This window comes from Stylophora pistillata, chromosome 13, assembly GCF_964205215.1.
Source record: "Stylophora pistillata chromosome 13, jaStyPist1.2, whole genome shotgun sequence".
Classification (NCBI taxonomy): Eukaryota; Metazoa; Cnidaria; class Anthozoa; order Scleractinia; family Pocilloporidae; genus Stylophora; species Stylophora pistillata.
This window is the reverse complement of record NC_142531.1, coordinates 1085001-1109646: the sequence shown is the minus strand read 5'-3', so window position 1 is coordinate 1109646 and position 24646 is coordinate 1085001. Positions and strand designations below refer to the sequence as shown.

At 37.7% G+C, this 24646-nt stretch overlaps 2 protein-coding genes and 1 long non-coding RNA gene across 9 annotated transcripts in view; 1 reads left to right on the top strand and 2 right to left on the bottom strand.

Annotated features, from left to right (window-relative positions):
• The first annotated feature begins 204 nt into the window (after positions 1-204).
• Positions 205-15186, top strand: LOC111344751 (cytosolic carboxypeptidase-like protein 5). Of its 7 annotated transcripts, none has more exons than XM_022952005.2 (13): positions 205-694; positions 1144-1488; positions 3882-4972; positions 5717-5852; positions 6258-6442; positions 7050-7201; positions 7873-8057; positions 10732-10782; positions 11201-11310; positions 12947-13089; positions 13735-13795; positions 13947-14052; positions 14282-15186. In XM_022952005.2, the coding sequence occupies exons 1-13, from the start codon at positions 323-325 to the stop codon at positions 14396-14398; spliced, it is 3054 nt and encodes a 1017-aa protein (XP_022807740.2). In that variant the 5' UTR covers positions 205-322; the 3' UTR covers positions 14399-15186. The 7 variants fall into 7 exon arrangements, with proteins under 7 accessions (XP_022807740.2, XP_022807779.2, XP_022807770.2 ...); XM_022952035.2 differs by having other exon boundaries at positions 206-694; positions 11201-11214; positions 12986-13089; XM_022952027.2 differs by having other exon boundaries at positions 206-694; positions 11201-11214.
• Positions 11129-24646, bottom strand: part of LOC148717216 (uncharacterized) — a 29106-nt gene continuing 15588 nt past the window's right edge. Inside the window, exon 2 of the long non-coding RNA XR_015994500.1 lies at positions 11129-11291. This is a non-coding gene — a long non-coding RNA (uncharacterized LOC148717216). The remainder of the gene's footprint in view (positions 11292-24646) is intronic.
• Positions 18159-23388, bottom strand: LOC111344803 (F-box only protein 36). The gene is given in 2 exon segments (XM_088742674.1): positions 18159-19265; positions 23165-23388. Coding segments are annotated over 2 exon segments (642 nt in total). The 5' UTR covers positions 23346-23388; the 3' UTR covers positions 18159-18804.

Genomic DNA, 24646 nt, shown 5'->3' with positions numbered 1-24646 from the left:
TCCTTCTGTAAATATTCATCGAATGGTTACAAATTATAGTTAATGATTCGTGGCAAATGAATAAATAAAGAATTAAAGGAAGGTGTCGCAATATTGTCATAAGTATAGGTAGGGACTCTGCTTGCGCGTCTCTCATTCAAAACGTGGACAATAATAGCGATGGACTAAGCACTAGACATGGTTGCGTGGTAACGGCGGGCAGTTGGAAATGACTCGACAACAGAACTCAAAATGGCGGAAAGACAAACAGCGCGAGGTGAATGTTTCTAAAACAATGTTCTACTTTTAGCATGGACCGTTCGGTTATGGGATGTGAGAGGTTATGGAAGAGAAATTAGGACCTTTTACTTTTATCTCGAATTTTGACTCGGGAAATTTGGCCCGCGTAGAGAGAGTAAAAACTGAAGACGCTTCGTCCAGTCCAGAAGATTGTGATGGAGTTGTTGTAATAAATCCTGACTTTGATTACAATGTTTGGACGGCTCCCGACTGTGCTGGCACCGAGTTTGAAAATCTGAATCGAACATGGTTTTATTTTGGTATCAAAGGAGGCCAACCGGGAAAACTTTTACGGATAAATATCATGAATTTAAATCGGCAGGGAAAGTTGTACGGTCAAGGCATGACTCCGCTGGTAAAGGTTGTCCCATCCAAGAACAAATGGGAAAGAATACGAGATAAGCCGAAATACGAGGTAAGGCGTCCTATAAGCGTTGTAGGAACAATAACAAACATCGCTTTTTACTATTTTGGTTTCATTAGAAGGTAATCGCTAAACTTGACTAAAATTAATTAGTATCTATTGTTGAACAGAAGTGGATGATTAAAAAATTATCACGTTAGGTGTGCTTTGTTTCACTTTTCTTGTTTTCACTGAGCTGGTTTTGTTATAAAGTAACAAATCACTGCTGAGTTCATAAACATTGAAAAACTAAAACAAACACTTGTTCATAATTTTTGTGAAGGTTTGTTCGCAGCATTGTTATTAGCAATTAGGAGGGTAAAAGTAACCAGATATTCAACCTTAAGGTTTAACTTATCCTTTGAAAACATCCTATGAGTGAAAATTTTATTTTGGAATTTGCAAACAATCCAAACAATGGAAGAAAGTATTCATAAATTGTTTTTCCTTTTTCCCTTCAGACTGTTGATGGCCAGTTTAGACTATCATTCACTTATCGTTTTCCTGATCAGCGCAATGGAGTGCACTACTTTGCATTCTGCTATCCATACTCATACTCAGATTGCCAAGCAAAGCTTGATGATCTGGACAGAAGCTTCACCATATGTCAGCAAATGACCCCCTCAGAACCAAAAGACTCTATCTATTTTTATCGGGAACTTCTGTGTTTCACACTGGACAGCTTAAGAGTAGACCTCCTAACAATCACCTCTGCAAAGGGCTTGATGGAGGAAAGAGAAGAATCTCTCCCACATCTTTTCCCAGACAAAAATGTTCCTAGGGCTCACAAGTTTGAAGGGAAGAAGGTAAGAAGAATCACTTTTCTGTAGAATAATGTAGAAAAAAAATGTGGTTGAAGATATCTTAAGTTTGCCATGTATGCAAATCTGAGTACAGCTTTCAAAGTAGGCTGCACCTCATGTCATGTAAGCTTGTTTACTCGCTAGCTGCCTTACACCAGTAAGTTTTTTTTTTTGACAACTGTACTTGTCAAGGGGAACTAAGACCTGTTTACCATAATGTGTAAACATCATTCACCACTTCATTGCTTTTTGGGTTAGTGACTATATTATCATTTGTGACCTTCTTTGGGAAAACGTACACTAATGATATTCCGTTAAACGTTAGAAAACTATTGGATAGCTAATGGATAGCTAACGGCTTTTCAGACGTGCTAACCGTTTGTCCTAACGCACAAACGGTTTCTCCTAACGCTCAAATGATTTGTCCTAATGCTCTAACGGTTTGTCCTAACACTCTAACGATTTGTCCTAACGCTCTAACGGTTTGTCCTAATGCTCAAATGATTTGTCCTAATGCTCTAACAGTTTGTCCTAAGGCTCTAATGGTTTTTCCAAACATTCTAACGCTTTGTCCCTACGTCTTAACAGTTTGTACTGACACACTAACGGATGGTCTGCCTGTTTCACTTTGCTCCTTATGGTTCACCCAAAATGGTGCAAGCAGTCGATTGAAAAAAGTACGGAGCAAGGAAGTGTAAAACGGTGTTGCAAAGTCTTTTTGAAAACAGCTAACTGGCTGAAGGCTTTTAACGCTCAAAGAGTCCGCTTTGACGATTGTGAAAATAACCAATGATCAGGCGAATCGAGTCTTCTTCAGACGGCCAAATCGACGTTCTGCTAAACAACAGCAATAGACATCCACACCGGTCTTCTTTTTGCAGTCCTTCTTTCTTTTTCTTAGAGCGCTGTATAATTCTAGAGACGGTGCTTTTTGCAACAGTGATGATTTCTGGGCTGAGAATTCTGAAAATTTCGGTACGTGATCTGCCAGCATTTGCCAAAAAGAGTATCCGGCGATTGCGAATATATTCACCATACATGTTTCTACTTCGTTAAATCAGGGTATAATTTTATGTTATATTACGTTTGGGATCCTCAATTCCGTTCGTTATAACGGGAATTTCTTATATCGAGTTTCTTTTAATTGAAGTTCTATTCCATACAATTTACTGTAACTTTTGCCTTGCTGAGGAATATCGTTCGGTATACCGAGAACTTCGAGTTTTAAATCAAGAATTTTGAAAGCTTGGTGTTTTTTATGTTGGATTTTATCGGTTACCAGGGTAACAACCCTAAGGAAGCCTGGAGCCAAGAACAAAAACATGGCAAACGGAGCATGGATAATTTTTTAATCTCTTCCATGAATAAAATAATAGTGTTTAAAATAAATTAAAATAATAGTGTTCCATGAATAAAATAATAGTGTTTAACTTTGATAGATCTGAAGGCCATGAGCACACCAGATATCAAGAATTTTTATCAACACGGCTCTGCAAGGTATTAATGTTCCCTAGTTGAATCCTACATTGAACTTTTTAGTCAGTTCATGCTACAGTTTCTATAACACCAGGGTAAGAGAGGAAAAAATCATTTATACATCGGCTTACGCTTTTATATACATACGACTCGCGCTCCAACAGGTAAAGGTCAGGATACTAACAGATTTACTAATGTCATTCATGGATACGACTAACGGACTGCAAAACTCCTCTAACGGATACAGCTAACATTCTAGTGGATACAACTAATGTTCTAACGAATTCAACTAACGCTCTAACGAATTCAACTAATGCTCTAATGGATTCAACTAACGCTCTAACTTAGCTCTAACGAATTCAACTAATGCTCTAATGGTTGCGGATTAGATGCTAACGAATTGACTAACGCCTCTAACGGTTTTCGTTGATTTATCTAACGGATGATTAACGGATAGCTAACGGTCTAGACAGTCTAACAGAATATCGTTAGTGTACGTTTCCCCAAAGGTCACATTTGGTTGCTGCTATTTACTTGAAGGTGTATTTGATCATCAACCCAATTTTGCTTTGTAGCCATCTTGTGTATAAGTCTAAACTGATGTAATCTCTCTTTGCAAAGTAAAAGCTATCTATTACAGTATATCCATTAGACTTCAAAATCAAAGAAGCTTCTTGTGTTCTTGTAACTGCCGAAAGGTTGTGCTTAAAACTCAATAATGAGTTCCATGTAACAATACTACATTGATTGTATGAGCCAGTAGCTTATAAAGTCTTAAAGGCTTCTGAAATTCTATCATTTGAGGAAATTTAGTCTACAATGATCTCATAGTAGCAGAAAAGTTATTAACTTGTACTTACAGGATTTAAATGTTTCCATAGGATTTGATAAATTTCAACTCTTTCCTGTAACTCTTCCAGGTGTTCTTTCTGAGTGCCAGGGTACATCCAGGGGAAACTCCATCAAGTTTTGTATTCAATGGATTCCTAGACTTCATTTTACGTCAAGGTGATCCCAGAGCTGCCGCGTTACGGGACCAATATGTATTCAAGTTGATACCAATGTTAAATCCAGACGGTGTCAAACGTGGTCATTACCGAACTGATCAGCGAGGTGTGAACTTGAATCGTGTCTATATGGATCCTGATCCTTTCCTTCATCCTTCAATCTTTGCAGCAAAAAGTATCATTTTATATCACCATACTAAAGGAAACCTGCACCAAGATTCTGATCCCCAGGTTCCTTCTGTATGTGATACGGAGGAGGCAACAAAAATCACAATAAACCTTAACAGTGCTGTTGTTGAAACTGGCACTGAATTTGCTACAAACAAAGATATTTTACATTTTCAGACATCAGTCCCTTTTGAGTTAAAGCCAGAGTTACCAGAATCTGAATCTGCAAAAATGGAATTAATGAGTGTGGCAAACAATGTATTGATAGAAAATGATGCAAACAATAACAGGAACAGGGAAACACTCTCATCAAATTTTGATTCGTTGACTTTGGAGGATAAGGAGATGTCACCTGATGTTCAGACTGGTGACTCAAATGATGGACTTCAAAACGAAACTCTTGTTTTTAATCAGCTTTCAAATGAAAGTACTAGCAGCTTGTCAAGTGAATGCCATTCAGAGAAGCAGTTAAATACAAGAACTATTAACCAGCCTCAGTTCAAAAAGGTGTTAAACAAGAAAGAACCTGCAAATTGCAGCTCCTGCTCTTTACAGACTTCACCTGAGCATAACAGTGGGGTTTCATATTATGTTGATCTGCATGGCCACGCATCAAAACGTGGATGCTTTGTTTATGCAAATTACCTGGAGAATGAAGACGACTATGTCAGCTCTATTTTATTCCCAAAACTCATCTCTTTGAATTCAACAAACTTTGACTTTGCAGCCTGTAACTTTACTGAGAAGAACATGTACAGCAAGGACAAGCGAGATGGCATGTCCAAAGAGGGAAGTGGGAGGGTTGCCATCTTTAAAGCCACTGGGATGATTCACAGGTTGGTAAAGACATGTGTAAAATATTTTACATTTAACAGATTTCTAATAATAATAATAATAATAATACACTAACTTATTATTCTTCCACCATCAGACCACCTAACCAGATTCAATTCAGAGTTTTTTTAAGAAATATTGTGCATACTTGTCGTAAGTTCATGTAATCTTTAAGCCTTTCTCTAGGAATATGTAGTTTCCCTTGTGATGGTGTGATACCCCAATGGTTTATATTTTTTCTCTCTCCTATGCATCCCTAATACAACTCACATTATATACAATATAAGGATGCTACTGACAAAAGTTAAATTGATAATCAAGACTATTTACAAATCAAAAATTCAAACATACATTTGCCTTATTTATCAGGTGAGTCTTAACTTGCATTTTAAAATCACTAAGGACTACAGAGTTCCTTGCAGCAGAGGGTAATGAATTAAAAGGAGGAGAGGTACTGTCCTGGAAAGTACCAGACTCAAGGGGTACTTTTAAGAACTTTTCCTTCAAACACCTCAGTGTCCTTGTTGGATTATGAATGTCTAGCTTAAGATGAGACCTTCATAATCCAACACGGACACTGAGATAAGACGGCCAGACGTTGTTATAGTGCTAGGCTTAAAAAGCAGTTTCAAGTAATTGATTCTCTCTACATTCCTTTATCGGCATCAATCCATATTTTGCAATAAGACAAGGTGTATTGATTGTTATTTGGCAACTTTTGAACATCAGTGTGATTTCTCTATCAGTTATACACTAGAGTGTAACTACAACTGTGGTCGAACAGTCAACTGTTTGCCGCCTGCTACATGCGACAATGGATGTGCTACTCCACCTCCCTTGCCTGGCTTCCCACCCAAGTATACACCAGAGATTTATGAAGAGGTAAAATGAGGTCACCGGTCTGTCTAGTAGTTACTTTTTAAGATGAATTTGTTGTTAATTATGTATGTCACAAGTTGGCAAATCACATTATTTTGAGATGTGGCATATAAGAGGTCAGTACATTGAAAACTTTATTGAGAGACCTTGATTTAAGCCTCGATGGGGCAAGTGTTGTGTTCTTGAGTGTGCTACTTTCCTCTCACAAACCTTCCCTCTCCACCCAGGTCTGTACATTTGTATTGGTGAGGTTTATCTGTGGTGGACTTAGATTCCATCCACCTAGAGTAATGATACACCAAGTGGCTTAATGCAGAGGAAAATCAGAAAACCTTGTGGTAGTGTGGGTCACTTGGCCTGTGAGCAAAGTTTTATTGTTTTATTTTTGCCATTTCTTGTTGACGACAGGTGGGGCGAGCAATGGCAGTGGCTGTACTTGATATGAACAATACCAACCCATGGACACGACTTCCTCTCAGCGAGTTTACATCTTTAGAAGGAGTCAAGAATTGGGTCAGGCGGTTTGTGAAGAGTTCTAAGAATGCACCCTCAGTACCCAAGAAACTCTGTCGAGTTATAACTAAAACCTCAAGGTATACAAAGTTCTATGATAATGGATGTTTATCCTCTAAATAATCTTATTAACCACTGATACTCAAGGATCTGTTAGAATTAAGACATAAATTTATGTAGTATTACTTGTTTGCTCAAAACATGTTGAAACAGCAAAGTAGGGAAGGGTGATATCCAGTCAACTCGAGCAAAGGATCTTATTCACTGAAGGATTCATCCTTTGGCTTAAGGATTACAACAAATAATATCAGTCTATTAATTTTTGTTGTGGACTGTTCTTTGAGTTTACTTCCTTCAAGACATACAGCTGATATATCACTCTATATCCAAAGATAGAGTAAGGGTAGTAGATCAGAACATAGGATTTGCTTCATCTTGCATGCTCAAAGAGCTTGCCTTATGATAAAAGGAACCATTCCATATTTTTCCTTTAAGTTTCAAGAGGTATCAGGTAAAAAACCTTATATATTTTTAGGTACAGAACCAACAGTTTAATAGAACTGATGCAGTGTAACTGGTAATCATTCCATTAGGCCTTGTCACTTTCTCAGACTCCATTAATATATCATAGATTTGTAAACAGGGCTATGGCAGTTCATCAATAGACTTGATCTGAATACTTTTCAGTATGGTGGCAGGAGCAACAGCAAGTACACGTCAGAAGTTATCTGTATTGGCAAGTTCATCCAGTGATATGTCTTCGGTTAATGCAGCAGGGGGAGAGCACAGAGCAACAGATCATCCACCACAGAATGGAACAAATGTTAACAAGGAAGCTGGTACATCTCACTTGACTATTGTCCATTTATTCTCTACCTATTGAAAGTAAACCTTGATATTCTTAACATTTTCAGTTTGCAAGGGTGCAAGATGAAACAGTTCCCTTGTCCTGTTTGACTACCTTACATGACAAGTCCTGTAAATGTAGTACTGTTTCAATTTAGACAAAATTAGATTTTTCTGCCATCATCTTTTGATGTTATGATAAATCCTTTATGACCACTCATGTTTGTTGAAGATGGTTTGATATTTACCTGTTTTTTTTTTTTTTCTGTTTTTTTTTTTGGGGGGGGGGGGGGGTGGGGTCTCAGCCTGTCTTGGTTCTCCTGAGAAAAAAAATGGTTGAGTATTCAGCCATCTTGACCACATGCCTGGTCTGTAAGACATACATTGTGTAGAAGGTTTATAACTACTAAAATATTCCTTAATGTTAAGGTAAAAAGTCAGCTACTGATACTGTCAGGCGGCCATATCACCTGGCAGGACAATTTACCTGTTTTTTTTTTTTTCTGTTTTTTTTTTGGGGGGGGGGGGGTGGGGTCTCAGCCTGTCTTGGTTCTCCTGAGAAAAAAAATGGTTGAGTATTCAGCCATCTTGACCACATGCCTGGTCTGTAAGACATACATTGTGTAGAAGGTTTATAACTACTAAAATATTCCTTAACGTTAAGGTAAAAAGTCAGCTACTGATACTGTCAGGCGGCCATATCACCTGGCAGGTACCAGGAAGACATCCTTGCAAGGAACAGGGACCCAGAGTGGAAGGAACCAAGATACATGCTCTTCTTCACCTGGAACTCTGTCAGGAGCCACCGGAAGAGATCATTTACCTGGACCAGGACCTTTGAGAGTGCCAGTGAGTCAACTGCCTTTGTTTTTTTTTATTTACATTGTGTGACTTTTATATTTCAATAACTTGTACTGGATATGTTGGGATCCAAACAGTTGTTGCAAAAACTAAGACCCCGAAAACTAAGACCTAAGACCCCAAAAAGATCCCCCGTCTTTTCATTGATTTTCACTTTTCTGGTGGGTCTTAGTTTTCATAATTACCAAAACATATTATGAAAACTAAGACCCCATCTTATTTTTCTTGTTAATCAATTGTATTTTATTTTAATAAATAGAATATGCTGAAATGTAAAAAGCGAATAATAGACAGCAATTAACACCCTGTCTTTTCAATGATTTATCACTTCACCAGTGGGTCTTAGTTTTCGTAATTATGAAACTCATTACGAAAACTAAGACCCCATCTCATTTTTCTTTATATTTATCAATTTTTGGAAGGTGAATGGGAGAGTTCGTACATCATCTTCATTTGTTGCTTTTTCGATTGGATCGAAGAACCTGGTTGCTTTAAGATTAAGTGGGATTTCCTATAACCTTTCCTTGCGTTTTGAAGTATTTTCTCACGCGACAGGCGATTCTTAATTTTCCTCCAAGATACTGAGCTATTTTTGAATCATTCTACAAGATGCAAAAATAATTGAACTTAATGAGGAAATTTTTTTAAATGGAATAGTTCAGCCTTAATCAGGGTTTGCCCACTTTATGAGTAGTGTCGTTAGTTGTAAAACGGAAAACGTTTTTTATCACATTTCAGGTGGGATCTTAGTTTTCGAAAAAAATATTGTTGCAAGTTGCATGCACAACTTTTATGTGTAGCATCCCTTCATGGAACTGAATTTTTTTTAAATTGCATGAAGAGTTGAATCATTTTCTACTTTCTGCAACAATTTTTTTCAAGCTGCACAACAAAATTGCTTGTAGTATGGCTCTTACAACTTGTTCTGCCACACTCTGTAGTCGACATATGCTTCATTTTTAACTTACGCAATTTTTAACCGCCTCCTGGTTAGCTCAATGGATAGAGCGCTGGACTGTTGTGCGGGAGGTCGAGGGTTCGAGCCCCGGCCGGACCAACACTCAAGGTCTTAAAATAATTGAGAAGAATTTGCTACCTTTCTATAATATCAAGAAATGGTTAGATATTCTAGTCTTCTCGGATAGGGACGAATAAATGGAGGTCCCGTCTCCTGCAGGGTTGGGGTAGGAGACGTAAATTTCCCACACACGAGATTACTGTGTGATGGATGTCCTCCCCTGGAGTGGGATGGGTGGGAGGGTGGACTAGCACGAATGGTTCCTATGTTCCTTTCTAGTCCTTCCCCACTGCAAAAACTTAATGCAGTGAAAATGGACTGAATTGAACTGAATTGAATTAATTTTTGTCGTGAGACAAGTTGCATGGTATTTGTAACGTGTAACATGGTACATGCAACTTGTAACAAATTTTGTTGCGAGACAAGTTGCAGAAAAAATTGTTGCATGTAACAGGAGCTTAACGACAGTATAAAGTGTGCAAACCCTGATTAATTCTGAACTGTTCCATTTGAAAAATTTCCTTAAGTTTCACTATTTTTGCATCTTGTTGAACGACCCAAAACAATTACTGTGTATTATTCAATTTACTATTCATACGCTTTTTACGTTTCAACATATTCTCATAAAATAAAATAAATAAACAAGAAAAGTAAAATGGGGTCTCAGTTTTCGTAATTAGCTTTCGTTATTACAAAAACTAACATCCCACCTGAAATGTGATAGAAAACGTTTCCAAGAAAAATAAGATGGGTGTTAGTTTTCATAAGGAGCTTTCGTAATTACGAAAAATAAGACCCACCAGAAAAGTGAAAATAAACGAAAAGACTGGGGTCTTAGTTTTCGGGCTCTTAGTTTTTGTAAGAACCGGATCAAACCTATGAGTGAGGTTGGCTGTATTGTTTGACTTTCTCTTTCTATTGTCTGATATTATCTTTATAATATCAGACATATTAGGAAATACTTATCCAGAAGTAGCACCGAAACACTAGTTCATGCATTTATAACAAGTAGACTTGATTATTGTAACAGCCTTCTGTCTGGGTTACCGAAATATCAGCTGTCTAAACTGCAGTGTGTTATGAATGCTAGTGCTCGTTTGGTTTATTGTGCTCCGAAGTCGTGCCACATCACGCCTCTACTTCGCAAATTACATTGGCTGCCTGTTTGTTATCGTATCGAATATAGAATAATTCTTCTTACATTTAAGGTATTGCATGGTATGGCACCCGACTACTTGCGCCATTTAATATCTGTCTTGCCACCGTCTAGGTATAATTTAAGGCGCAGCGGTGACTCCGCAGCTTTATTAACTCTCCCGAAAATAATATCCAAGAAGACCCTGGCAGATAGATCGTTTAGTTGTGCCGCCCCTAGACTTTGGAATCTGCTTCCTACCACAAACTGCGCGGTATAAATTTAAATTTTATAATAATATTGGAAAATACATGTCTGAGTTCTAGTAATGCAATGGGACATTTTGCAGGTATAACTTTAGAAAGGCCAGTTAATCATTTCAATCTTTACTTGTAAGCCTCAACTTTATGTATTACAACCAATAACAATTTCCTACCTTACTTCCAAACATAATGAATAAATGTTGGCTTTTTGTACACTAGAATTATTTATGCTTTACTTTTATTAAGGTACTTAAAGCAAAAGAACAACTAAGAGTTTCTTTAGAACTTCCTAAAACGGTAAGTAGTCCAGACTGTGACTAATCTTGTGTTATATGCTGTAAATGTCTTCATACCTTTTTCTGAAAGACTCCATGAGAGCTTCAAGGACCCCTAATGAGCAACTCAATAAATACAATTTATTAAAGAAACAAAGTATATCTGAGATGGAGATGGAGATGGAGCATGTGTTCTACTAAGCTTGTACCCAAGCAGTGTCAAATGCTTGTGAATTTAGGAACAATCTAAAAGTATGTAAAAGCCTATCTGTCACTGGCCAGAAGAAGCAGAGATTTTTAGGAATAGTATTATTGCTGAGGGTTGCAGTGATCATAAATTTGTTAATAGCCAGCATCTTTGAGTCACATTCTTTTTCACAGGCTGATTGTATTTTACTTTTTTTTGCATACATGTTTACGTTAAATTTGTATTATGACAGGGTCCAACTTTGAGGTTAGTGCACAACTTGCATCATCAGCCCCAAGTTTATGTCCAGCCAACATCATTGCCCAGCAAATCTCCATCATCTTCTGTTGAGATTAAAATGAGGTAAAATCAAACTTAACTTGTACACTTCATGGAACTTAATTCTTTGTGATAGACTGCTTAAATGTATAGATCTGTCAGTACAAGTTTGCAAGTACTTGCTCCAGTACTTGCAAACCTCTTTGTGGGACATCATGAAAAAAACTGGCTAGATAACTATTCATTCTCTGAAGTTCTGTTCTACAGACGCTATGTTGATGACACCTTTTGTTTGTTCAATAGCGAGGAGGACACGCTCGTGTTCTTTGATTATATCAATGCCAAGCATCCTAGTATTCGTTTCACAATGGAAAAGTAAATTGATAGGAAATTATCGTTTCTAGACATATCGTTAGACAACAGTCATACATCCATCATCACTAGTGTATATTGCAAGAAGACGTTTAGTGGTCTTCTTACTAATTATTTCAGCTTCGCCCCTTTGATTTACAAATTAGGTTTAGTCACAACATTGATTGACAGAGCATGTAAGATCAATAATTCCTGGGTTGGTTTTCATCTGGATATGTCAAGAAACTTATTTTCTTGCTATGGAAAAATTGTTATCCATCTTGGGTCATAGACAAGATCATTTACAGGTATCTAGTGAAGAAAAATAATCCTTCTCCTACTGGGCAGAACACCTCTTCTAACTCTGGTAAACCTTCTTTGCACTATTATAAACTTCCCTATGTTGGTTGGTTTTCTAACATCACTCAGACTAAGTCAAGACAACTACTCAAACGTTATTGTAGAACTGATTTAGATGTTAAGTTAGTCTTCAGTACATTTTGACTCAGAAACACGTTCGGTGTGAAAGATTCAGTATCGCTGGGTCTACGTTTTTGTGTCGTATATAAATTTTCGTGTGCTGGCTGTAATGTCAGTTATATTGGTGAGACCACTCACCACATTTGTACACGAGTTCGTGAGCACCTCTTGTCGGACAAAACTTCACATATTTACAAGCACCTGCAGTCATCAAGGGCCTGTCTTGACTCTTGTGACACTGAATGTTTCACCATCTTAGATTCTGCCACTTCAAAATACCAAATTAAAATCAAAGAGGCATTGCATATTAAGTGGGAAAAATCCATTCTTAATCAGCAATTGAAACATCTAGAATTGTCTCTTTCCTTTAATTATGTTGTTCCTTGGTCTTTTATTTTATTATCGTTATTATTTTATTATTATTTTTTGGATCTAGTCAAGCGTGCACTATTTACATTTTTCGCATTTATAACATTAAAATGTAACGTAGGCCCTGACACGTAATTTGTAACATACCTTATTATAAATTCAAATGTACAACCGTTAAATGCTCATTTACAACTGAAGATGACATGAGAATGTCGAAACATGTTGTAAATTTAAACTCAAAGTTGTTTCTCTTTTGAGAGTTATAGATCTGTCAATATTACAGGTTGTCCAGACCTCCGTTTTGAATTCTAGAAGAAGTATAAGCATTTTTCAACTGATTTCAAGCTCTAGGAAAAGTGTGCATGATAAATTAAAGCATTCCAAGAAATGGGAAAAATCTGGAATTCTTTCAAAGCACCAACTAATGTTCATGTGCTTGATGAAATTTTCCATTTATATTGGCTGAAGAGATTTACCGCGTAGTTCTAAAAGAACAATAACAATTTGTTTGTTTTCTCAGCACTATTGATGTCCACAAGCAATTCATTGGTTTTCACAGAAGCATACCAGGCCCTGCATTAAGGAATGGTCACAGCAGCCATAGTGATGAAGAGAAGAAAAAAAAGAATGTGCGACCAAGGAGGAAAAATGCAAAGAAAAAAGGTAATTTAGGTTGTTTAATACGAGGTCCATGAAGTTTATTACACAGATCTTTTATTCTAAGAGACTACCATTTACTTTTAATAACTTTTTCAAAATTACATTTGTATTAACAAATAAAATTGGTATAACCTATGGTGCATCAGTAGGACTAACTATGGGAAACTCTGTGTTCTTTCAACCGTGAAAAAATCTTTAGTTCTTTGATAGATGAACATTTTAAATCTAGAGTTGAACTTGCTTCAAGGATCCTCTCAAACAATCCAATATTTTCAACTAATGATTTGTATATTGATATACTTGAAAAATAAGTTAATGAGTGCCTAACCCATTACATTTTTGTTGTTGTTTCCTTGAGCTTGTATGTTCAAGTAAGCGTGTGTACTATTTCTTCTGCATTTTTTGAAAAATTACCACCTGGCCCAGCCACTTAGCTGGAATGGCATTTGCTATTTTTAAAAATCTTTGCTCAATCTTTCTCTATGGTCAATTTTGTTTTGATTCACTTATTATAAATAGCTTTTGTTTTTTTTTTTTTTTTTTAATCTGAGAGTTTATATAATATTATTGTACATCTTGATATAAATTTTACATGCATTAATAAAAACAATGTTGCTCACTTTAATTTCTTTTGTTTACACTATCCAGAAAAAAATGGTGAAGCAGTGGCTAGTGATAAAATTCAACTCTCCAAAATATCTTTGTCAAGGTAAGAATTTTGCAGTTTTTCCTTTATTAAGCAGGCCCTTATGGTGCCCCCAGTAGTACTCTTGCACTCTAGTGAAGTGCTTTCAGAGAAGTTGACCAGTGAGGATTCTTCATAACAGTTATTCATGTAGTTGTTCAACATTGTCCTTCAGTAGGCCCCCAGGAGAAGAGGATGTCCATTTTAACACAGTGGAGAAAGAAGACGATGGAATGTCCAAGAGTACTCAACTTTCTCGCAGGAACAGTTCAAAGAATATGGTTAGCAATAACAATTATCAGTCATAATGAAGGAAGGAAGCTCAACAACACAGCTCAGATATGCACCATATCTAATTAACATGTCCAGGGCATTTTTTAAAATCCCTTTTGGCGATAAAGGGCTTTTTCCTCAGTAACAGTTCCCATAAAATCCAAGAGTTGTACAAGTGTGGTCGTTCAGTCTGGCCATTGATATTGATTAAACGTTCTTATTCACATTTGTTGTTAGATAAGCTGTAGCGTGATGTCTTGTGAAGTTGTGGATATCAAGGAGCTACCACACACACCTCAGAGTAGCAGTAGCACCAATCCTGTGAAATTCTGGCCAAACACATCTGTCAGCTGACATAACAGGAATGAAGAACTACTTACTTACTTTAGTTTCAGAGTGGAGATGTCTTTAAGTGTCTTTAAGTTAACCTTAAAATTTTATGTGGATTTTACAATATGAGGTTAAAAGTTTTTGTCGTAAAATTTATAGGCATTGTCTCAGATGGACTTGGATGAATTAAATTTAAGATGATTTTTATTTTATTAATACTGAGGGAAACAAAGTGGAAGACATTTAACTTTTTTAGTACTGCATGTAGGTCAGTGGTATCATATTCTGATTGGAGTGCTCACTGTTAATTATTGCAGGATTGCTTTTATTTGCTTCACTCCAGTATTGGCCAAATGGAATTTATACAGTACATTCCCAGCTAATCAGATATTTTCCTCCATTCTGATAGGCCTTGTGATAACTTTGATATTCATTTTGTAGTACCTAATCAAAATTTGCGATGTGAGCAGATTTTGTTGATATCACCAACAGTTATGCTGTATTCTTTCACTAAAGAGATTTAGAGTGCAGAGTGAGTGTGTTTGTGATTTGTGAACAAACATTTAAAACATGTTCATGGTTGCATTTTAATGTTAGTTATTATTTGCTCTTACAATGAGCATCAAGTTATTGTGGTGAGTTGATTGAACATGTATGAAATGTTGAACAAATTCAGTTAGAACTGAAGTAAGGTTGTTTATGTAAAATCACTGTTGCTCTTTCTTATTGGGCTGTTTTGAAAGGCACATGTTGACAATTCCCTTAGTTATTTAAAAAAAATTGAAAAAATAAAAACAAGATTTGCAATCTTGTCTAGCCATGTTTTCTTTCTTTAACGTTTTTCAACTACATGCTTTGATTTTTAGTTGTTCTTCAATTCTCCTATAACTATTCCAATTCTAGTGTGTCCTTTTTGAGTTCCTTTTCTTTGCAACCTGCTGTTCAGCTGCTTTTTTTTTTTTTTTTTTTTTCATTTTGTTAAGTTGGTCTCATGAATAATGAGTTACTACTGTACTCTTTAGCAAAATTAGACATGGACAGAGCTAAATAGTAAGTGAAGGAGGAGGGGATGGGAGCAAGCCCAAAACACCTAGCTATCTATGGGCATTTCATGCAATTATCAAACTTGTAAGATGATCCTCACAGGATCAATTTTCACTCTCCCACAACTTTGAACAGTATCCTTTATTTTTCCAGATTAAATTTTTTTTTTCATAAGAATACCTTGCACTGATATTTTAACTGCCCTTAAATAGGAGACACACTAGATACCCTTGGGTGAGTCCTACAAGATATGTTAGCACACCCTGTATATGCACTCGTTATATTTTTTGGTTAAAGCATGTTATCAACCATTACTTTAATTTTTGTAAAACAAAGTATAAAAGTTATATTAAGTTCATATCAATTTTTAAAACATTTACTCAATTCATATTTTTACAAGTGTAAGAATACTGATCAGTGCGAGACTTGGAAAACCATGAACACTGGTTTCAGTCTGTTGTTCACAGTGATTGGTAGATAACATCATTTCAACAAAAGATCTGTTTTATTATATTTTTTTTTATATTTTTTGTTTTGTTTTCCAATTAAAAGACTGAAAGTATTGTAGGCACACAAAAAATATCCAAGTACCGTATTTCTTCACCTATAAGCCGATCTCGGCTATAAGCCGAGACCCTGACTTTCAGGGTCTTTACGCTACACTCAAGCTGCCCAAAAAAAAAGGTAAAACCATCGGCTATAAGCCGAGAGCGAAATTATTGATTGTAACTGGCCATTTGAGCAAGCGAACCTCACGGAAAACATAAGAAATTGACTCACTAAACACAAAACCTAATGAATTACAATAAACACAAAAGAAAAAAAGCGAACCAATCAAGAGATATGAATATCAATTGATCCAACGAACTGTATAAATACTACCACGCGACAACAGATTAACCACAACAACAATAATAATCTCAGTTAAACGTTTCAAAGTATCAATCTATCGAGTATACCTTTCGTCGCTGTCACTTTTTATCATCATGCCTAAAGCACGCCGTTCCTCGTATAGTATGGCTTTCAAGATAAAAGTTATCGCGGAAGCTGAAGCGGTAGAAAACAACTCGGAAATCGCTCGAGAATATGGACTAAGCGAGTCCATGGTACGACGCTGGAGAAGAGACCAGGCGACTATTCTTTCCGGAGAGCTGAAGATGTCTGCAAAACGTGCGACGATGGGCCGTTTCACTCCGAAATATCCCGAACTAGACCAGCAAGTGATGGAGTGGTTTTCACAGCAAAGAGAACAAGGTTGGTATTTACTTTTCTGTCTAAAATTTTAAGAGTTTTTGAAGAGTTGAATGATATCGTCTTTCAGTGCGTGGGAAACAGAGACTTTGATTGGTCAGAAATATGTTGTTGTCATGACAATTTCATAACATGTCACGAAAAGAGTGCTGCAGTCACGAATCTACGGTTATCTCGCAGCAAAATAAGATTGTTATTTTATTTTTCGTAGGTATTGCGGTGAGTGGATTGATCCTTCGCCTTAAAGCTAAAGAGCTCTCCGATGATCCTGCTTTCAAAGCTTCCCGTGGATGGTACGAGAAATGGAAACGACGCCACTCGGTCAGCATGCGAACCAAAACAACTCTGGCCCAGCGATTGCCCGCCGATCTCGAAGAGAACATTGTGTGCTTTCATCGCTTCGTCATTGCAGCAAGAAGACGCGCCGACTACCCTTTATCCCGCATCTACAACATGGATGAGACACCCATGCGTTTTGAGCTGCCATCGAACCGAACACTGGAATTCAGTGGAAGCCGAACAGTGCCAGTAAAATCTTGCGGAGCGGAAAAGCGGAGCTTCACCGTCGTTCTTGCTGTTGCTGCCGATGGAGCAAAGGTGCCACCGAAAGTCATCTTCAAAGGCGTCCGTACACCGAGAGATCTGGTTGTGCCGCATCCTCTTCGTGTTTCCTTCCATAAGAAAGGGTGGATGGATGAACAGGGCATCCGAGAATGGATTCGACAGAGTTTGCCCCGTGCCGAGCGTTCCCTTTTGGTGTGGGACTCATTCCGAGCTCACTTGACCGATTCCGTGAAAGATGACCTGAAGCAGCGAAACATTGACATCGCAGTTATCCCTGGTGGCCTAACCCCGGTTGTACAGCCCTTGGATAAGTGCCTAAACAAGCCATTTAAAGATAATGTGCGCCGAAAGTACTTGGCGTGGATGACATCTGGGCCATTTGAGTTTACCCCAGCTGGGAAGAAGAAGGCGCCAAGCAGAAATCTTGTCCTCAGGTGGATCAAGGAAGCATGGGCAGAGATACCCGAAGAGATGGTTGTCAAATCCTTCAAGACCTGCGGTATTTCCAATGCCTTGGACGGAACAGAGGACGACGTGGTCTACTCTGAGGAAACCCCAGAAGTAGATGATGAATACATAGAAGAGAACGAGTTCGACACAGACAGCGAAAACGAAACGGATGGCGAGTAAACCATTGGGTTGAAAGCCCTTGCACGTATCCGTCAAACGGCTCCTTTAGGAGCCACCAATTTCATAAAAGTGAATAACCAATATTCAGAAGTTATTTTTGTTGTGTTTTATTACTTCTGCTTCATTGCTAACTTGACTACAAGCCGGGGGGGTAAAGTTATTCAGCAACTGTATATTTTTAAAATGTAAAACCCTCGGCTATAAGCCGAACCCCGTTCTCCGTGAAAAATCTCCCAAAATTTTGGGTCGAAAACTGAAAAAATCGCTCGGCTTATAGGTGAAGAAATACGGTACATCCATACAACCATCTTTATTTTTGAAAATTATTATAACATAAACTTCACCTGTGGATCTTAGAAAGTAAAATGTCTAACACTTAAAGATGTGGTTTGTTTTGTTTTGTTTCTGTTTTTTTCTCTGTTTTCTGAAAAAATAAAACTCAAAGTACTGTACACACAAACAATCCTTGTGAACTTCAGATACCTATTTTCAAAGAAGGCCAATTTGTAAGAGTATGCCACACCGTTCAAGATATTTAGCACGCAAGTTGTGCTTTAGCAGAAAATAGTTAAATTATAGGGTTGTTCAGGTATGTGTACGGCCGAAAAACGACTGTTGTTGATTTCTGACTTTTAAACTCCATTCATTCTGACTTTTAAACCCCATTTATCAGCTGAAGTGGTTGAAACGTCGGCTACTTTCATCATAAATAGACCATTACAAGAAAATCCTGAAAAAAGATGATCATACCTCAGGCCGATCCATCATTGATATCAGCTGGTTGACAACCCATTTAATTCATTGAGCAACAAAGAACTGCAAATTATGAGCATGTTTTGAAATAACAATTTCTAATGTCTTATAGCTAACACTTCCTTGCAAATCAGGTGCCCTAACTACACTTAACTGCTAACTCGAAAAACTCAATGGACACCAGTTAATTAGTAGTGATCGTAGTTGCCATTGGACTGAGTTACAAATGTGAGGGGGATCTGCTCTTCGGCTGGAGTTGTCTTTCTTTTCATTTCAGCGCTGTTTCTCTCTTTACGTCGTCTCATTTGAACCTGAAGCTGCAGCTTGTTAGTGAAGAACACTTTCCTCCAGCCGATTTCTTTCGCTAATGATCGAGTTTCGTCGTTGATGGTATCACAATGGGATAGAAAAATCTTCTCCCATAACTCGTCGCTTGAGCAAACTTTCCGAAGAGACCGGCACACTGATCCCAGCCTTGCGATGTCGACAAGATCCAGGAATGATAACATATGAATGAGGACATTTTGAGGAAGGCGGGCTAGCCAGTCTTTACATATTATGCTGTGTACAAGACGGAGCGTGTCTTCGCCAAAAATACGGTTGATGTCTGTCTGAATTAACGAGTCATCGTCAAATAGACCGGTTCACGCTCTTGAGTGCATGCTGGGTAATTAGGGCAAGCAAATCCAAAATGGCGGACACGCTCGGCTACACTCTTTTGCTTGATCTGAATACTTAATGAATATCGGCTTTGTTTCAGAACTGGTCGCAATTTTTAGTATTGACAGTTCAAGATAAAAGTCACAGCTACATTTTGAGCTCTGTATTTTCGATTTTAATGCGTCAAAAAATAAGATATATAATGGTTAACTACCGATGTTGTGTTGGAGGTTGTAACAACGACTCAAGATATCCAAAAAAGATAGTGAAACGGTCACATGTCGAAAATCTTCGCTGGCATTTTATTCCGAAGGATCCAAAGAAAAGAGCCCAATGGATTGCCAGCATATCCAAAGGACTTGTTGGATTCGAACCCGGCAACTACAAGACTGTTTGTTCGAATCACTTTCAATATGGAAAGCCAACGTACTCCTCACCAACTCCAACTTTGTATATGGTGCCAAGTGACTCTAACAAACCTTCACCCAAGAAAAGAAAGCTTGTGGCAAGACACGAAGTTGTCTCTACTGCTGAGGCATCCAATAACTCAAGCTTCAAAGAAGAAGGAACTCAATGCTTGATAATAAATCCGCTAACATACGGAAGTATGAAGTTTGCTGATTTAACAACAGAGCAAGATGTCCAGCGTTTCACTGGATTCCCTAACGTAGAAACATTTCAATTGATGTTTAATACACTCTTTGAAAAAGCCATGTGTATGCACTACTGGAAAGGAGACAAAGAAAGTGCTTTGAAGGACACCACCAAGCCCAGGTCAAATAATGTACAGAGAGCTCTAACCTTGGAGCAAGAGTTTTTGCTAACCATGATGCGAATCAAGCTAGGACTCTTTGTATTTGATCTGGCTTTAAGGTTCAAAGTTTCCGAGGCGACTGTCAGCTCTGTCTTTACCACTTGGGTTAAGCTGATGTCTAAAGAATTAAAGTGGATGATTTCCTGGCCAGATAGGTATTTAATTCAAAGAAATATGCCTGATATGTTTCGACGATATTACAGAAAGTGTAGAGTCATCATTGACTGCACAGAACTATTCTCTGAAACCCCATCAAGCTTAGAGAATGCGGCAATGTGTTGGTCAAATTACAAACAACACTACACGTTAAAGTTTTTGATAGGGATAACACCAAATGGCCACATATCATTTGTCTCTGAGACCTTCAGTGGGAGGTCATCTGATGTTTTTATTGTAGAAAACAGTGGTTTCTTAAACTATCTTCAGCCACATGACCAAGTTATGGCAGACAGGGGATTCAAGATTCATGACCTGTTAGCATACTACCAATGTTCTCTAACAATTCCACCCTCCAAGCATTCCAATCTCCAGATGTCAGGTGCTGATGTTAGGAACACATCACTTATTGCTAATGTACGGATTTATGTCGAGCAGGCTATCAAGCGAATTAAAGACTTTGCTATGTTAAAGCAAGAAATTCCCATTAGCATTCTTTCCCATTTGGATGACATAATCATCATTTGTGCAGCAATATGTAATATGAAAAAGCCTTTGAGTACATAGATTTCATTTCATCAATTATGTTTGCATTTTGTACCAGTCCAAAATGTTCCCATTCAATTTTCTCACAGGTTATAAGCTATGGTAGTCAAGTTTATTTACACATCTTCTAGAATACAATTCCTTTATGGAATTACACAAACATGTTTGTATATAGCTACAACAATGTTCAAACAATAACTTTGAAACTTTAGTAATACTAAATACTATAATGTTTTGGTTTCATCCGCACTATTTTGTACTATTTAGTAGTTTGTTGAGGTCATATTGCTTCCACTCTATAATTTTAATCATTATCTATTGCTTGTTCATTGCAAAATCTGCAAATGAATGTTGATTCTTGTTCAAAATTTGAGCAGGCCCAGTGAAACCATAGCATACAACATTCACACTGAACACTGTTTTCATCATCACATTCAATTTCATCTGGCTCAAGACAGGGTTTTTCACAGACAGCACAATAATAAATAGGCCTAGTACCTAGCAACACCCTAGCAACATAAGTCTTGAAAAAAATTGTTAGATTTGGTATGATATCTTGCCACAGTTTTAAATCAAACTCAATAATTTCAATATGAGCACCACTAAGTGGAGTCCAAACAACAAAAAAGGTTTTAGGACATCCTGTTAGGGCCATTTGTCCTTGTATCTGGTAATAATAACTGTGGGTTCTCTTGAGCATGATATTCCCATTCACTAATTCTAGATAAGTTGTATTGTTCCAATGCTCATCAAATTTCATGTCTGCAAGTGAGTATGGACATTTATACTCAATACAAGAATGACCACAGCAATCGCAGTGAAAAATACCATCTGGGGTAGCTCCCACAAAAGGGTAAGTTTTAGATATAAACAAGCCACAAGTCTGAAGCTTTGCATTTTTGTGTTTTTTGGATTCTTGTGCAAAGAATGATGCAGCAGCATCTCTCTCATGTTCTCTTCCCCATTTAATGGCAGGTATCATTGACAGATCGGTACAATCTAAAATTCGCTCAAGAAGAGGTGTTACTTTGCAATTTGGCTTTCTTTTCTAAGAATTGTTTTTGTCTTTGTGTATACTTCATGAAAATGAGATGCAGTTATTCTACCTTTTCTTTGCTCTTTCCATATACTGGAGTTAGCCTGATCCCTTGTGGCCTTTTCTAATTCTTTAATGCTACTGTCATTGAAAGATAATTGTTCCAGAAATTGTCTCACTAATTCATCAGCATCTACACCATTGTTTTTAGAGGATATATCATCAGCTATAATTTGTAGTGATGGGGGAACATCATCAGAAGTTGGTGGTGCATATGAAATATGGATGACAGCATCAGGATTTATGTTTCGAAGAGAAGCTAGAAACTTTTGCTTGCTTTCTTCGGTAACAACCCTCAAGGATTCTGGCCGAGGATCAAAGTTCTGTTTTTCCTTGCTATTAATAGCATAACTTGGGTTTTCTTTGACTACCTTGTGGCTTTGGAACACCATGTCCTTTAATTTCATGGGTTGGATGTCTTTCTTGCTAGTATTATTCCACACACATGCCTTATCTGTGCAGGAAGGATCTGTGAAACCTTTCTGGTTGGCAAACTCAACTTTATATAAAAGGGCTATGACATGATTACAGCACTGACTGTATCCAGCTGTACAGCTACAATATGCCCCAAGAATTTCACCGGGAGATTTACAAATTATCCACACTTTATGAGGTTCTTCGCGAATTCTTTGAGATGGAGTGACAGATGCAAACAACAGAACTTTGTCTTGTCCATGAATTGTTTTTGAGTATACAGTGTGCACAAAACCACTTTTAAAGTATGAATACGCTTTTCTGATTTTATATTGACCAATATAGTCAGTGTCGAAAGCTTTTTTTCCAAGTATAAACGAGAATATTTGACCAATGTTTGTATGCGGCCACTTTGTTACACAGTCCTCCCAATCGACCATGGATAACGGATCCTTTATACCGCATGTGCGTAGTAGTTCTACATGTTCATTTTGTAGTGACTTGGCTTGGCTTTCGGCCGAATCTCGAATAGGCGTTTTATGTTCAAAAGCTACCAAAGCACGAGCAGCAAGATCCGAGTGTGTCCCTCCAGAGGGCAAACCTCGCTGTTTAAGATAAAACTGCAATTCCCCACATGAAAGTTCCAAAAAATCTTCGAGGTGCGTGGCCATGATCGTGTTGTTGGGATATTGAACTGTCAACGACTTTTGAGCGAGATGGCAATAACATAAAGAGCTCAAAATGTAGCTGTGACTTCTATATTGAACTATAAGTATTCAGATCGAGCAAAAGAGTGTTGTTCGTATCCGCCATTTTGGATTTGCTTGCCCTAATTACCCAGCATGCACTCAAGAGCGTGAACCGGTCTATTCTTGGATGGGTACTTTTCGCTGGCTTGGTGGAATGTATCGTTGATCTTTCCTTATTGAGATCCGCCATGTTCTTAGAATAACTTGATTCTCTGTTACTAGAAGCTGGTGAAAGTCTTTGCTCGGCGATGGAGCTTGCCTCGTCTTTTCAAACAAAATTGCACCCAAATTCATGTTGTCGTGCAAAACGCCATGCACAAAAAGTCAACAGGAAACTCTCACTAGGTCTGGGTACTAAGCAGAGAGAGCAAACGGATTGGGTCACTATAGTTACACTTTTACGCAAGTCTAAAATTGGACTGGACTACCAAACTTTCTCCCGATGGACCATTTACATCAAATTCAAACACTTTGAGGTTCTCTGCCTGCGTTTTTAACTTGACCTTTTTCTCTATGATCTTTTTCGAAACCATTTATATTCCATTGGCTCCAAGTCCGCGTTGGAACTATTCATAATTACTTACTCTTTAAATAAAGCCATGTCTTGATATGGTTGGCGAAATGGTGCAAAATTCAGGAACGTTGTATACATTCACATTCACCGACATATTGATTCACATTCACGATTTATATTTTCTTTCACGAACAAAAATCGTCCACATTCAAGATCGCTAAATACATGCACATTAAAATTCATTCACATTCAGGAACACTCTATTCAACAATGTTATTTCAATTTCAATTGATGTCAATTTCATTCAAAAGTTTTCATATTCATTCAGCAACTTCTGCGCAGCAACAGTTGCGCATACGTCACACGATTAGCATGGCGCCCCGAGCCCACGGTATTTCGATTGATGAAGATGGCGGACAAAAGGGCGGAGACTAGCGACTAAATACAGGAATGGCTCCGACCTGTAATTGGATGATAAAAATAGTAAAAGTTTGTAAAAGTTAATAGGTTACATCTTAACTCCTTGCACGTGAGTATTGTTTAACCGTGTGTCTCCACGCGGAACAGTGAAATATTAATACGACTGAAAACTCCGATGTGTCAAACAAGAGATAGTTACTTACATAACGAAGGGGAGACCTTTCTAGTTCAGCGATATTCCGGAGAGGACTAAGTCATCTGCTGACTCGTTCCGCTGACTAAACTCGTTTAGTCAGTTCAGGCTCAGTTCAGGTGGACGACTAGAGACTGGAGCTATTCCTGTATTTCACCGCTGGTAGGAATGGCTCCGTCTCATGCGTTTATTGATTTTCTTTTTTTTTTTTTTTTTTTTTCTTTTTGGCGAAATAAATTTTAAACTAAAATAAAATCTAAAGAGCTTTTTATTAAGTTCTTCGTAAGTTGAACATTACAATACTTGTGAATGGAGCCCTCATAAATTAATACAAGGCCATGTGATGTCTAAAGTTTAATGCAGCAACTGCATGTCACGTTTCGAAAACCACGCAATGTTACGTGACGCTCCGACCGATATTTTTAATTTACAGAATGCTCTGCTGGAGAAATGTGGCTTGGCCCTTTT